Source organism: Netta rufina (genome assembly GCF_964035555.1).
Source record: "Netta rufina genome assembly, chromosome: 2".
NCBI classification, from domain to species: domain Eukaryota; kingdom Metazoa; phylum Chordata; class Aves; order Anseriformes; family Anatidae; genus Netta; species Netta rufina.
Genome location: NC_140124.1, coordinates 5,032,432 through 5,048,807, shown reverse-complemented (window position 1 = coordinate 5,048,807; position 16,376 = coordinate 5,032,432). Strand labels below are relative to the sequence as shown.

At 44.1% G+C, this 16,376-nt stretch overlaps 1 protein-coding gene across 4 annotated transcripts in view; it reads right to left on the bottom strand.

Moving 5' to 3' along the window:
- The window catches only part of CTDSPL (CTD small phosphatase like), a 78,918-nt gene extending 66,577 nt beyond the window's left edge, over positions 1–12,341 (bottom strand). For all 4 annotated transcript variants that reach the window (XM_084281986.1, XM_084281984.1, XM_084281987.1 and 1 more), the window contains exon 1: positions 11,779–12,341. In XM_084281986.1, the coding sequence (XP_084138112.1) occupies positions 11,779–11,854 (76 nt within the window). In that variant the 5' untranslated portion in view covers positions 11,855–12,341. The remainder of the gene's footprint in view (positions 1–11,778) is intronic.
- Between the last annotated feature and the right edge of the window lie 4,035 nt (positions 12,342–16,376).

Sequence of the window (16,376 nt, the reverse complement as noted above, 5' to 3'; positions counted from 1 at the left end):
ACACAGGTGGTGTTTGGGAACAAACAGCCCAAAAAAAGCCATCAGCAGCCCACTTGTAGCACCGGGCAGCGAGTGCACGGGTCCCGAGCCGCCTCCTGGCTCCGCGCAGGGCACGGCTAATTGCATGCGGTCTGACAGCAACAACAGGAGTGGCAGATTTGGGCACTCCGACCAAAAGGCAGGTCACAGTTTACAAGCAGAATGATATTTTTTTTCCTGTTAGTGTTCCAAGGACTACATTTAGCCTCTGGGAAATGATATGAATAGAAGTGATGTTTTCCAGAGAGAAGGGTGCTAGTGTTAGATTTTGCCCAAACATTACCAAAGAAGTATCTTCAGGTTAAGCATCTGAGTCCTTCTGCTGCTCCATTTACTTGACATGTTTTAAATTTTTTCTAGAAGAATTATAAAGTGACCTCTCTAGTAAATGCCGCCTGCTCCCTTTCACCGAAACAGACCATAAATCAAGAATTTACCATGCTCATCTTCAACCCTCTTGCTCAATACATTTTTATTATTATTTAACACGCAAGCCAGCTGTTTACAGAGATGTTAATCCATGCAGGCTTCGCAAAGAAAAGAGAATTTAGTGGTGTTTTGCCACATAGTGAACTTGAGATTTATAAAGTATTTCTGAATGCTGGGTCCAAACAGCAATCTCATCAGATACAGACAAGTATCCAGTGTTTATTCTCTTGCAGACTATGCAACCTGAAGAAATATTTGGCTGCTTTATATGAAGAAATAGAAAGCAGACAAACTACTTTCAAAGACATTTGCCTTCTGGACTTGGTCATCCTCTCTACAACTACATTTTATCAGCTATTTAACTGAAAATGTAAGATACGGATTCCCAGGGAATCACAGCTGCTGTACACATATGGTCTTAATTAAAGCAAGAAAGCCCATTTACTCCTGTAAAATACCTCCCAACAGCCAGCTAGCTGACTATCACCTAACCAGCTATTAACAAGGTGAAAACTGTGACCCTGTTTTCCAGTCAAAATCATTATCCATTCAAAACGGAGACCTTATTATCCAAACCAGGAATCTTCAGCTGACCTTATTAGCAGAACAGAAGATAAAGAGAGCCTTTTGTTACTTGAGGAAATCATCCCCACAATAATATATATATATATATGTTATCTTTTGGAAAAGCAGCATGTTTTATCTTTCTTTAGCATCCATTGAAGATATTCTCAAAAATAAACCACACCTTACTTCTGTTTTAGATCAAACACTACTCAACCAAAAGCATCTCCTTGTGCACTGGCATCCCACTTTCTCAAGGTGTTGGAGGGAGTTTTGTGCAGAGCGAGCACCAGGTTACCTCGCTAAAAAAAATCACACTGCTATGGCTCTGGGCATCATCTCAACATTGCCTTCTCACGCAGATTTTCATGATTGGTTTCCTTTTTTTGGGCTCACATCTCTGCTGTTATTACTGTTTGTTTTGTTGCTTTATTTTTAGGAGCAGAGGGGAATCATGCTTTTTGTCACAAAGCTCCAGTGAGTATTTTAGGATATATAATTAGTAAAGATTACAAGCGTTATGCGAACAGACTTGGGTGAAAGAATTACTTTTGGGTTGTGGGGGAGGAATCAGAACCATCTGGTGCACGACGAACTCCAAACCTGTGCAAATTGTGTTTGAACAGCACCACAATAGCACAAGGTCAACGTTCAGTTTTGCACCTCGGGGCTCATTCTAGCATATTACACATTGCAAAATGGAGTGGCAGAGCTTCATTCTTTTTATTTAGGACATTTTCTGAAAGGACACTTTGAATAGAAATTATAAAGCAAAACCTCCTTCTGATCTCATCTTCTCTTGAAATGTGACAGAGCAGTCACTGAGCACCTCTCAGCAACTAATGGGCACAGTCCCTTACTGACGAACCTGGTCCTCCGGAGTGCATTAATGTTGTTCCTGCATCTGGGGCAGATTTTTTCTGAAATAGCTTCTTTTTCTCCTTTTAATAAAGCTACAGTTCTGTAACTTGAGGCATAACAGTATTTAGTTATTACATTTAAATACAAAGAAGGTTTGATTTAAGGGCATGGAACAGAATCCATCACTACCAAGACAACAGGTAGTGACATTTCTAAAAACTCAGCTCTTGGAGCTCATTTGCCTGCCAGAGTGATGCTAAAAAGGTGATTTATAGGAAAGCGCAGCAGCGATAGTACAACATGTAAATACAGGAATGAAACCTGAACAGATTCCTGCTTCAAAACTGCCAGGTCTCATTCCCAGTTTTGTTTGACCCTATTCCTGCCATGACATGCTTAAAAATAAAGAGTGGCAGCAACTGAAGGACTGCAGGGCAACGTGCTGGCCACCAGCAAATCTTAAAGCCTTAGAGGAGGGGAAAAAAGATCAGAAACAATGAGCATGCTTTGTAATAATATTCATTAAAGTTGGTCAGGTACTACATCTATGTTGTTAACATCCTTTTCAGTAGACAGCACAAATTTGCTGTACTTTCAAAATTTATTACGATGCAGAATAGAAATTATTTGAATTTCAGGGCGCAGTTTGCCTCACATTTTCAGTTTTATTGTGCTAATCTGGAGACAAAACCATTTAGGTCTTCATTACACTTCACAATTACGGAGGTTTCTTTTTGTTTGTTTCACTTTCATTCTCCATTAAACTTCACCATACTTGCTTCCTTGACATCTTTAATCTCAACACAAGAAGGAATCTTCCAGAAAGGCAGAAAAATTTTCAAATGAGGGAAAAAAAAAGTCCAACAACTATGTGCTCATGATAAACCCGATTAAACAAATCCACTTAAAATCTCATTCCTTTGTGGATAAGCACTTTACAGACCTCTACACTGATGCAAATTGTTTTACAGTTATGTTGTAAACCTCCTCCTTCTGGGACGTTTCAATTGATGTCAATTTGTAATTAGCAAATGAATTGCAATGAAGACTGCATTCAGCACTCTTTTCCCTTTCTTTTTTTTGATTCCCCAATGAACGCAGAACCCCGGCCCCCTTTCCAAACCTCCCAACTTACTGATTCTCAACACGACCAGCTTCATATCATGAGCGTCAGGAGAACTGGCCGCCAGCCAACGAGTGGCTTGGCGAAGGGAATCATCCTCCAGCACGCACAGCCCATCACCCAGGAACCCCGGGCACGAGTTCACAAGGAATGTGCCTTCAGATACTTGACATATTCAGTTGGTGTTTACATAAAGGTATTTCCCCTCTCCCTTCCTAACTGGTGGGTGACAATTCATGTGCTGGAATGCGATCAGAGCCTTTAAAAATACTACTTTTGTTGGTGTAAATGCAAACTGCAGTCAGTTAATCCTGTTTAGGAACTCCCAGGTAAATTATTCTGGCAACCAGTCTTCCCGAGGATTATTCAGGTGCAGGAGCAAACAGCTCCTTTTAGCCAAATTGGATGTTTTGCCTTTAATTCTGAAGGCACGCTGTATGATGGGAAGAGCCCTAGCATCCTTACTCTTTCGTTACTTCTCATGCATCTCCTCCATTACAACACAGCAAATTTTCCTCTTGAGGTTTTACAATGATTTTTAAAAAGAAAACAGAAGAAATAAACGTCTCTGCTTTAAGAGCCAAGGCTGCTATGCTGTAGCAGTGATCCTGCATCAGACGAGACCAGGATCTTTATCTCACTAGATTTTAATAGGAGTTCAGAAACGCAAAGGATCTCTCTTCTACACCATTTTGGCCAATTTGCCAGGGCCAGTCTGGCCACGTAAATGTTCCAGGAGTTCCTCATGGCTACACCATCTCCCTCCTCAAACACCTCCCATCTTTTCTCATAGCAGAATCATCCCAGGCACAAATAACCAGCAGCACAAAACATCTCTGAGCCCCTCAAACCTCAGCATCATCGGAGCATGAAGAGGCAGCTGGTATAATCCAGAAACTTAAGATGAGAATAAAAAAGGAAAGAATGTAAAATACAGCAAGGGGGATAATTAAAAATAAAAATCAAACAGTTCGCTCCAAAAATCCCCATAAAATATTTGTTTAAACTCTTCTCCTGAAACATTTTGCTTTCCACTGCATTCCTCAAATTGTGAACGTGTATCTAACTATTTTTAGTTTACACAAAGCCCTATAAACCTCATTTTTTTAGATTTGTAAGGCTTTCATGAGGGTTTATTGAGATCTGCTATTATCTTAAAATTGCCTTTCTCCTCCAGGTGGTAAATATTAGATCTTCCAACGTGCTTGGCAGAAGGCAAGGATAAATTATTAAATATCTTCTAGGAATGTGTCACTAATGACCACTCCTTCGCAGAGTACTTTCATCTGAGCTAGCACTAAGGAAAACCTGCCAACTTCACGATTCGAGCAAACCTGAGACCGCAAAACAACTTTGAGACCTACACCCACTATTTTTAACTTTACCAAAGGTTTCTGATAGTTAGATCTCAAATAACCCCACGTACACGCGTTCATAGGTTCGAGGATGCAGATATTCAGACGTGTATGCTCACATCAGCTTTTGTGAACAAAAAAGCAGCAGCACATGCAAATTCTTACATGCATTCCTGGAACAGCTACGTATAAAATTCATACCTTTACAAAAATTCACCTTCAAACCTTTCTTCAGAGCTACACGACTTGATTCTTCTACAGATGTCCATCTGCTGGGGCACTAATCCTTGCTAACAGCTATGTTTGGTGATGCCAGGAGCTCCCTCCTGGCTCTGGAGACGTCTCTACCCCTCACTGCCAGAGCCAGGAGAGAAGTGCTGTACCAGGGAGATGACAGCCTTGCAAATCACGAAATAGGAAAGGTTAAAGTTTCACTGCTGGTTGCAGCAGACAAGGAAAGGGCAAGATTTGTTCTGCTGCTAATTCTGCTGGGAATCCTGGGCTCCAGCTCGGGAAGCAAGAGAGCTTTGGGGGTGGGGGAGAGCAGGGAGGTGACAAAAAATCAATACATCACTTTCTACCAAGAAAATAAGGAGGCCCTGCAACAGTAACAGAGGAAAAAAAAAAAAAAAAAACAAAAAAACACTGGCAGAACTGACTGGTCCATTACCCAGGAGAGATGCCTTAGCTTGAAACAAAGCCACCAATATATATTCCATAAATTCAGGTTGAGATTCACCAAGTATGTGTTTTCTACTGAAGTGCCCTGATTTTTTTTTTTTTTTGAAAAAAAAAGAAAAGTCTTCAGAAATTATATACACAGCAGTTTTTGACAGATCAGACATCCTTCATTTGGGGTGGTTGTTCTTCTGCACAAAACACAGCCTGCAGCATCTTATTTGGCCCTGTCCATCAGGCTTTGAAAATACTAATAGAGGTTCAGAAGAGATTAATAGTTCTTCTCCACAAAAATAGATACAGGAAAAAAAAATCATTTAAAAAACTCAAGATCCTTAGAATACAAGTCTACCATATATTTATTCAGGTTTAAATCACAATAAATTTCCTAGATAACAGAATTCCAGTTTCTAGTGCCTCCAATCACTTCTAATAATGGGGTTTTCTTTTATAAATCATACTTTATCATCATGTACAAAGAAAATAAGCCGTGCACTTTTATGTAAGCGATCGCTCTGATAACACACTGATTAAAGCCTACAAACTTTACGTAGGCACTGCACGCACAACCCTCCTTGCTGGTTTATCTACAGATATTAAGAGATAAAAATACCAGCTATGGCACAAAGCAGTGGCTGGTACTGAAAGTACCAGGACTATATAGGACATGTTTTGATTTATAAATTCTTTTGGACTTGTAGCAAACACTCTAAGAATATACAGAAAGCCAAAATTACATGACAGGGTTCCTGGAACAGGATTTTTACTGTTCTATTTCGATGCTCCTTCTGCTTTCCATATTTGTCGTATCTGTGTCCATTTTACGCCTTAACCCTCTCCGAGTAAAAATAAAGCAAGCTCCCATCAAACTCGGGCAAAAATAGCATTTACAGGAGATTAACATTTCCAATATGGAAGTCTTAAAAATATCTCTGGCTACATCACAGCACAGAAGGCATCCTTCCCCTGCGCCTGCCCGCAGCCGCCCCTGACTAAAAGCTCTCCAAGCGAACCCCACTGACACCCAACCCTCCCCAGCTCCACCACACCATCCCATATGAAAATAAAGCTTTTATCCATATTGTTTGATAGAACAGACATGCAAAGGGTTTGGGGGATTTCTGTGGGATTTTTCAGTCAGGTCTGTGCTGCTGCAGGAGTCACCCAAGGCGTAACCCTCGCCAGCAGTCCAGAAGTGGCCTTTCAACACCTATGCCAGCTGATCAGCTCTCATAAATCAGCTTGGAAGACTTCTTTCCCTTTCTGAACACACTCAGAACAGGGGATGAGTAGACATAGACAATCACCCATGTGGGCAAAGTCCCTCTGATGTTACCAGGAAAGCACCTGCGGCCTTTCTTCTTACCCTCACCTCTGTCCCTGTCCCCTGAGTCTCCTGAACAGAAACGCCTCAAATATAACCCAAAGTAAGCCACCTCAGCAACCTCAAAGGAATTCCTCATGGGGTAGGGTTGAGCAATGGATAAATTCACCCCCCAAATTAACGTTTCCATACCCAGGACTGCCTAAAACTGGATTTTCAATGGAAACTAGCGCCGACCACCAACCACGGTGGTCACTGCCACCAACTTCGTCCAGCAAAAGCTTATCACAAAAACAAAGGCCTACTTATTTACAGAGTAAATATTCAAGATTTGACGTATATACAATATGTTGGCTGGAACAACTCTGTAGCCATTTTCGTATGCGAATTATGAATTTTAAAAGACAGCAAAATCCATAAATCAAGGGTTTTGTAGGAGAAAAGTCAGACTAAACCTATCTAGCAGGCAGTGGGAACAACACCCTTCAGCAACACTGACCAGGACAAGTGAGTTTCGTTTCTCTCAGCTTTCACTTTCCCAGCATTTTCGTTTGGTATTGCTTTGAAGAAACGAAACGTGGGCAAACGCTATCCGGAAGCATATTCGTGGGGGTCAGATTAAATTCTGCAAGATGAAGCGCAGCATCGACATTTCCCTGATTACCTCCGAAAATGCTATTTGCATTTCTGAATGCTGAATTGACAAAATGTAGGTCAACTGTCTTTTTTTTTTTTTTTTTAAGGCATGTTAAACTTCTGAACACTCAAGCTAAATTACTTCATTAAAACAAATACGAATTTGAGATGATATGAAGAAACGATAATATTGCAGCTTGCTGGCACTAAATACTAGATATTCCTGCAAATTATCGTTCGCGTTACTGCCGTGCCCTTCAGCTTGTTCACTGCTACCTTAAATCAAATCTTGGGTTACTACAGGTTACTACAGCCTCCCTGGAACATAAAACCTACTGTATGGTTACTCTGGTTTCATGTAACAACTATGTCATTAGTTAATGATTTAAAATTTTACCCTCCGTGAGCAATTCACATTCCAATGTGGTGCCGAAGAGGTTTTCACTTCCATTTCTTAATGCTACATTAAAGTAAAAATACTGTAGTTAATATTATAAAAATTTGTTGAGACAATGTCTCAAGGACATTAATGTATCTTTTGAATGTTTAAGTACTTTAAATCCTGATGAAGCAGTAACAAAAATGATTCCTTAAATATTTTCATATATTTTCAAAGGTATCTTACAGAAGATACAATTAAAGACTTGTTCTGGTTCAAAAGACTTGTTCTGGTTGCATTCTCAAATAGCCTTTTAACTTGAGATCTTAACTGCTTGTTGTTTTAAGTGATAATTAATACGGCCTTTTCATTGGAATAAAATTGGAAAAACAAACAGTAAGTTTGCCTGTTTGTCAAAACATCCTTGGGGAATTACACTGTTCATTAAAAAAATTGGTAATGGTTGTGGACCTCTTCCAAATGCTTCACTGCAGAAGAAAATACATTTTTGTAGACACACTAAAACAGTCAGGTATTCTAAATAACTGAAAACAGATGCCCAGCTGACAGATAGATGCTAGTGAAGTCAAGAAGGACATACCCAGAGGCAGAAAATGGACCACCATGGCTTGAAAGGCTGGGTACTTCTACAAGGACTGGGTTGGTATTGCTACTGCTGAACCAGCCACAGGGAAACACCAAGAATTTGCATCAGCCACAAGGAAGAAATCAAAGCACATAGATAAAAAAAAAAAAAAGAAGTGAGATTCACTCCACTGGGCTGATTGCCTGTTACCCACCTGTGATCACACTCTCTCTGCTGTACGCAGTGCACAGGCTTGTCATCATTGCTCAGCTTTCTAGAGATGTAACTGGTACATTAGAGGTCACTGTTCAACTGAATAATAAGAATATTTCTGTATTTTCAACACAAAATAAACAAACAGCTGATTTGATCTACAAAACTGAGTCAGATTCAGATTTTTCTTGATAGTTTTTCTTTATGTTTTCTTAATTGCTCACACAAATGGCTGATACAACACGTCCTTTCACATATTTAGGTCCACATGTTAATTTCTAGTGACAAGTATTGTTAATGCTTCAAGTTGCCAAACGTGTCCAAATCACCACAACATAAAATAATGCTGTGAAAAACTGCTGCTTTCCTTACTTAACAAGCTAAGGGGGGATTATATTTTTCATAAATATAATGCTGAGGATATTTTTGATCACCAAATGGGAGAATGTAAGTTTACATTTTCCAGAACTAATGTAACAACATCGACACGGGCCAAAATCCTCTAGGAGCGCGAGCACCACATGCATTTCCAAGCAAACATTACAATAATAATAAAATATGGTTGTAGCAACTTTCTGTGCTCAGCTTTCATGTTGACAGACAACTAAATACAGTGCACCACCGTGTGGCAATATATTAAGGCACGGTTCGTGTGCCAAGACCTGTTTTTTTCCACTTTCCACAATTTTGGCTATTTGTTAAAAGCAAATAGCTCCATCTCAGTATTAATAAGCTTCTCTTTAATGAACTATCACAGCCTCGCTTATCTCAAAAGCCCATTTTTAATACACCTGGATTAGCAAAAAAATATTTGGACACTTTTATTTATAAAGCACGGTATTTACTTAAAAGCAGAGAGCAGAAGTGCCCCATGATGAGAAAACAGCTCCTGCCAACTGTGTTCCCTCCCTTCCACGAAAGTAATTGAGCCTAAGCATATACTGTACATAACGCTCCTTTTAAACATAAATACAGGTTAAAAAAATACAGCCAGGCTAAACACTGAGCTCACGGTTGATTAAAAGCTTCAAAAGTGTTGAAAAGAAAAAAAAAAAAAACAACACTTTCAGGTACACACACGTATTATTTAGCAGTTACCCAGCTATTGTACAACCATTTCTCTGCAGCTTAAGGAGAAGAAAAAAATTCGTTTGTCACAAGAAACACCACGGAATCTCCCCCAAACCCTACAAAACCCAACTCCTGAAGGCACTACGTGACCCTCAGGATCCCGGAGCACATTTCTGCAGCCAGAAGCCGAATGCAGGGTGAAGCAGGTTTCCATCAGGCTGGACACCCTCTGCTCACACAGCACCGTGCTACGGTAATTCACGCTCTCACAAAACGAGCACAGGCCCAGGCAGTTAAATCCCGGGTTAATTCGTTATGCCTCATGTGCGTTAGCCATTTTGTGCCATAATTTGGGCTCAGCCCCAGCCAGCAGCGCACGCTCCCCCTGGGCACCATCATCTCGGCTTCAGGCTCTCGCAGCTCGCCGGACCCGGGGGCTCTGCTAAAACTTCAGCAGTCTCGCAGCAAAGCGGGTGCAGGGATGGGAATGCAATGGTTTTTTTTTTTTTGCAAGCTGCGTGCCTCAGCAGTGGGACAACCTGTAGCAGAAGAGGTAAGGGCAGCAGCTTGCCTTCCCGAGCCCTGGAAGCAGCCTTGCAGCTCTCCTCCTGCAAAAGTTGCTCTGGCACGAGCCGGGTCCCCTCGCACAGCACGTACTACCACGCTGCGAGGCAGTAAATCAATCCAAAACAACAAAAAACACAGCAAAAAAAATAATCTACCTCCTGTATCAAGCTCGTGCTGAAGTTGGCTCCGGTCTGTGAAAGTTCAGCCACCCTTCTCCCTCTCCCCCCAGCCCACCCAGCAGCCTGCGAGGCCCCTGCTATGCAATTAAGCCCATCGTGATTTTCTGCTCCAGACAAGCCACCAGCAAGAACACAATGCGTATTATGCAAGTTACTGCATAGTTATGCAAGTTAGATGCATATTTTCACTGCACTGAGGGCTCTGAAGACACTTGTTTGATGGCGATGCTTGCTCTGATTTTCAGCTGTCAGTTTTTCCCCCCCCATTTTCACTCAATTGGCTTTTTTTTTTAATATTCAGACTCCAACCAGCTGCCAGCAGCATTAACGAAACCCCTCCAGCACTTGCAATCACACCAGGGCACCATCTGAGCACCGTGGCACATCAATCTGCTCCGAAACGGGGCTGGGGAGAACGTCACGGGCACAGCACCAGCCCCGCACCGCTGTGGGTACCCCACGCTCAGCACCACCAAAAAGAGAAAACATCGCAAGCCTCCAGGGACGAGCAAGGCCTCGGAGTGGAAGTATCACTTCTCAAGTGCTAGGAGTCTAAAAGGGAGCTATGCAAGCGCTCCTGTACCAAAGCAAAGGATCATTTTTTGGTGAACGCCCCCCCCAAAAGTCCCTAATTGCACAATTTAAAAAAAAAAAACACTAATAAATCTGTCTTCATCCTCCTGCAGTTGATGTGCAGGAGGGGAGAGGACCGTGACTTTATGCGAGCCTTTCATTGCAATTATCCAAGAGCAACTTCTCCAGCCACCCCTCAGCACTTCTCCGATAACCAAAGCAGAAATGGAAGTGCTCTGAGCATCAAGAGCCCAGATTTTAGGGTAAAACGTACCAACCTATCACTCCTACCAGGCTACTTGGAGGTCTACAACCATGCCTCCTAGACAACACCGCCACACGCTTTGCTTGCGCTCACGAGCAATTTCTGCCCTTTCCCCTTATTTACCAACACTGCCTGCAACAAAGCACAACCCAAAACACTTCCCAAACACAGCACCCCATCCCAACAACCCCAACAACCCCAACCACGCCACTTCCACGGCACCTTCATCCCGCCAGGACGCGGCTGCTCAGCCCGAGACCCCTCCGAGCTTCCACAAGGAAACGAGGCTAAGGGCGCCCGTCGACGTCTAACAGACTCTGGAGGAGAAGCAGCTCCCTCGGCCAAGCTGGATTCATCTTATTTTGGAGCGAAAGGCAGCCCGAGCGCGACGCTTTACGCAAGCAACAACTGTTTATCTGCCCAGCAGCTCCGGCCGCCAGCTCCCAGCAGCAGCCCACATTTCCCTTGGCGGCGAGGGGGAAAAAAAAAACAACAAAAAAACCTACAGATTCTTGAACGTGAGGCGGCGAGAAATAAAAGGAGAGGAGGGTAGAGATCAGAAATCCCCTTTTTTGGCTGTTTTTTTTTTTATTATTATTATTATTTTTTTCCTTCCCTGTTCTTTTGAGGAAAAAGAAGCGCTGAGGTTTCAAAACCTTCCAAGCGAGCCCAGCGCAGGTTCTCCTTCCTTCTTTCCTTCCTTCCTGAGCGGGGTGCGAGCTGCACTGACAGCCGGCCAAAGTTGCATCGCCGACCCTCGCGGAAAGACAGCGCTTAATGAGATCAACCCACTAATTAACCCCCCTGTACCCCCCCAAACCTCATTCCCGAGCCCTGTGCTGGAATACCTCTGGGCAAAGGGGTTGGAGTGTGGGGGGGGGAAAGGGGTCAGTGGGGGAACTCTGGGGTCTCCCGGTGCAGATTTCGGTGGCTCACCTTTATCCTGAGCGCAGGACAGGATCTCCTCCTCTTTGGGGTTAGTCACCTGGGTGATAATGGACGGGTTGTCCATGGAAACAGAGGGAGATTTCACCCGGCTATTTCCCTCCCGGAGGCAGAGGCTGGCGTTGCGAGGCGAAGGGGGGGGGGGGGGGGGGGGCACGGAGGGAGGGAGGAGGGGGGGTTGTTTGTTTGTTTAAAAATCAATACGCAGATTTAAAAAATAAAAAAATGAAAAAAAATAAAATAAAAGAGTCCAGGAACGAAGCCAGGCGGGGAGGAGGGGGGGGGGGGGCACCGCGTATGGGGCCCCTCCAGCCCTACTGCTGCTGCTTCCTCCTCCTCCTCCTCCTCCTCCTCCAGGCGCCAATTCCCCACGGAGGAGGAAGGCCGGGGGGGGGGGGGGGGGGGTGCGAGCCCAACCCCCCCCCTAAAAAAAAAATAAAAATAAAAACCCCAAAACACCCCCGGCCCCTGCCTCCCGCTGCCGCCGCGCGGCCACACGCAGCCTTCCTCCCTCCTCCTCCTCTTCCTCGGGAAGTTCCCCCCCCACCCCCCCGGGCTCCCTTCCTCACGCCGCCCCCCGCATCCACCTGAGCTCCCCCTCCCCTTCCCTTCCCCTTCCCTTCCCCTTCCTTCCCCTGCTCCCGGGCCGCCTACATGCCCCCGCCCCGCTTATCTCATCCCGCCTTCCTCCTCCTCCTCCTCCTCCTCCTCCTCCTCCCTGCGGGCTCTCTCTCCCTGCTCCCCCCCCCTTCCTCCTTCTTCCTCCTCCTCCTCTTCCTCCTTCTCCTCCTCCCGCCGGCCGAGGAGCCTCCGCCGAGCGAGGATGAGGATGAGGAGGGCAGCGCCAGGGGGGGGAGGAAGGCCGGGGAATGAAGGGCCCCGCCCCACCCCGCCCCCCGCACCGCGGGGAGCTCCAAAATGGAGGCGGGCGGCGGGCAGCGCCCGGGCCCCGCTGCGCGGTAAACAAGGGGGCGGGGCTACACCCACAGGGGCGTGGCTTAGCTAAAGGAGGCGGGGCTCATCCCGCATTGGTTTTAATGGGGGTGGGCGTGGCTAAATGGAAAGGGGGCGTGGCCACGGGGCGGGGTTCCCCCTCGGAGGCCCTCGAGGCGCTGAGGGGCCCCCGAGGCTGGGAGGCGCCGGGGAGGCGCTGGGGCAGGGGCCGGCCGCCAGCGGGGCCTCGCCGCCATTTCCTTGCCTCAGCGCGGCTGGGCGGGAAGGGGTCTCGCCTCAGGGGGCGGGTGGCCGTGAAGCGATTCTCAGCTGAGCCTTGCAGCTTCTCGCAGTGAAAAAAAATATATATATTTAATAACTTCAAAGCCTGCCCGTCTAGGAATTCCCACTTTCCCCTGTTTCTCGTGTCCTCCTAAGTGCCTGCTGCTAGGGGCTGAGGCACGGTGCTGGGCAGGGGAAAGCATCCACGCACAACTGGCTCTTCCGTGGGGCTGTCAGAGTAAATGAAAATAAATAAAACCTTAACAAAACAGTAATAATAAGTAAGGAATTGCAGCCATGTTCCTCTCCCAGAAGGATAAAACAATACATATTTCCAATGTGTATACAAGTCTATTGCAGCCTTGTAATAAAAAGAACAGATATTTTAAATCCCTTAAATTAATTGGGGAAAATCCTTTTGTAACAGCCACGGACCCAGGCAATGGGAGTTTTGCAGCACTGGTTACGACTGTCTCTTTTCCTCCCAGATGAGAAAGCCACAGCCTGCAGTTCCACACACACATAAATATGTATATAATGTAGATAGCTCCGAACAGTTTTAATTAATAGGGTCAAAAAGGAGACAATTCAGCTGCCCTGCCAGGATGCAGAGCTGACCATTGCATTGAATTCGAGCAAGAGCATCCAGTTCCTCTCATTGCAGTGCTCTACCTTAAAGGGAGGCAACAGGCCTGGCCTCGAGGAATTTCTAATCTACAGCAGTGCCCCGTCTAGTTTTTGGGGAAAATTATTTAAGACTCAGGGGCCTCGTTTCGCTCCCAGTGAGTATATTCCTACAGTCAACATGTTTAAATGTCTTGCTGCCAGTCTTCAAATCGCTGCATTTGTTTAATGCAGGAAAGGGTTGTTCAAAACCTAGCTGTGTTCTCTCACAAAGCTAACACTCCCTCGGCAGCAGTACATGCAGAGATACCAGTATTGCAGGTTTCTGGGACTTGTATTTTAGGTTTGCCCGTCCTAGTCTTATGACAAACACTTGCACGGGGAGTGAGTGCAATGCCACTGCCTGCATTGCTTCCAACTGTGCAAGTTTCAACCTGTTGTTGAGCTTCAGCTTCTCCAGACAAGAGTCTTGCAATTGCAAACAGTCCCTTACAGGTTAGATCGCAGGAACAGGAGTTAGTACATGCTGGCTGATGGAATTGGTCCTGCTACCTGCAAAGCTTGAGAGCTCTTTCTCCTAAGCCATTGGGAGCTTTATCGCAGCACTGCCTGTGTTGTAATCCAGCAAGTGCTTGATCTTTACCCGCCCAGACACTGGAGGCATTTTTAATTATCCAATGGTTAATTTACATAGGAGCTTTTGCTGAAACAATAAATTCATACCTCTGTTATTATTTGGTATGAGTTTCTGTATCAACATTTATATTTGGATAAACCAAAGTAGCTTCCTACTAGCATTAAGACAAAGGGGCTGAATCAGAGCAAGTTTCAGAGTCATCCAGCATGAAAAACATATTCCATTTCTGTGCAGGGAAAGGGCAATTATAATGTAGAGTAGGAGAACATGTGCTCTAATGCTTATTTTCTATGCAGGGATGAGGAGATACAAACATCTTGTCTGATGAAAAGCACGTTTTGCAAGGCTTGACAAATACAACTCTCACCCTGAGCCAATGTTTTATGTATGTTTTAAATGTTGGTAAGATTGTTTTTACAATTTACATTGTAAAATTCCTTACAAACAGCTACCTGCTTCCTCATCTTTATTAAGGAATTTGGTATGTACTTCACTTTGGGGGGACAGCTGCCGTTTATGGTGGCAATTACTGTGGAAATAGGGTGAGAGACCATGGCAGGAGGGGACATCTTTCCCTGCGATTGTCCCTTTGCTGTTGTCACAGCCTCCTTCACCCCGCCAGTCTAAGCTGGAGAGCAGAAGAGCAGGATGCCAATGGCTCGCTGGGTGTTGTAGAAAGTCCTTGCTCTTGGGGGGCTGTAGGAAGCAGAATGGGAGCTCAGGGAGCTCAGCTGTCACATACGAAACGTGTCCCCTAACCAGTGTTGTTCACCCCCATCTCCTTCCTCCCATTCTTGTACCAGTTACAAGACCAATGCAACAGAATCAAGAGCAACTCACGTTGTTTCTTTTCTTTACTTTCCAGACGCTCCGAAGTATGTACAGTATCTTCTATCTATGATTCTTTATGTGTTACATGAATGAAATCCTAAATGATCCTGTAGAACAGGTGCATGGTTTCATCTCCATTTTACAGATTGGAGATAGAGATGCAAACAAAACAACGCTCTACTGGAGATTGCAGTATAAACTAGTAGGAGATCCAGATTTTCATCATGACTCTTGACATTTGTCCTTGCCACTAGAACATGTCCCCCTTTCAATGCCACGGGATGTTTTATAATAGAGGGGAAAAAAAAATGTTTTTTAGCAGAACTGTTCTACATTAAAAGCAAGCATTTATTTTTGTTGGTATCAGCTCAGTGAAGGCTTGACCCTGGGCCCACAATGGGAGTTTTGTCCTTGACTTTAATGGAAGAACAATCAAGGTCTCATGATATTACATCCTAAAGAAAGGAAAATACTGCAGTTGGTATCAATAAGATAAATGTTTTGTAGTTCGTGTAAGCTGGTATATTCTTGCAATAAATGCTTTATTAGATTGATTAAACGTCTTAACTTCACTTCAGCTATTAATCAGTTTTGGCAGCTGTTTATTGCTTTGTATACTTCGAAGTACTGGAGATTATTCCTTAATTATCTCATTGCAGCCCATTCATTGTTTCCTAAATAGTGTCATTACAATGGTAAATTGCAACAGTAAAACAGTGTCAATACGAAGTTATGGAGTTCCCATTTTACGATGCATTCATAAAGTTAACACATTCTACTTGAAACGTAGCTGTGATTTCAACACAGTGACCTATTTCATATGGTATAAGAGATATTGATAAGAAACCATTAGAGCATGAAGTGTGGTGGGACTCTGCTTTCACCACAGTAAAGCACAGCATACTCTCTTTTGGGATATATGTACATGTAAGAATTAGAACTTATTAAATTCACACTTATTTCATCACTTCCAGTTTCACCAAATGCTGTGAATTCCAAAGATTTTGTGCCTTTGAATGCAATGTATTTATTTCTTTTTGTCCGGGGGGTGGGGGGTGGGGGAAGGGAGAGAAAACCAGACAATAGTGTCTTTTAGAGGATACTATTTTCATGCCACAGAAGGATAAAAGAGTACCAAATCAATCAGAACAAAGCATCTGCTTTTCATATTATCATCAGATCTGGCGGCAATTCATAAAGTAGCAGTTGCATAACAATTTCCATTCTAAGTCCCTTCACACTCAACTGTAACTATACCTAACTTTAACATTATGAGTTGTCT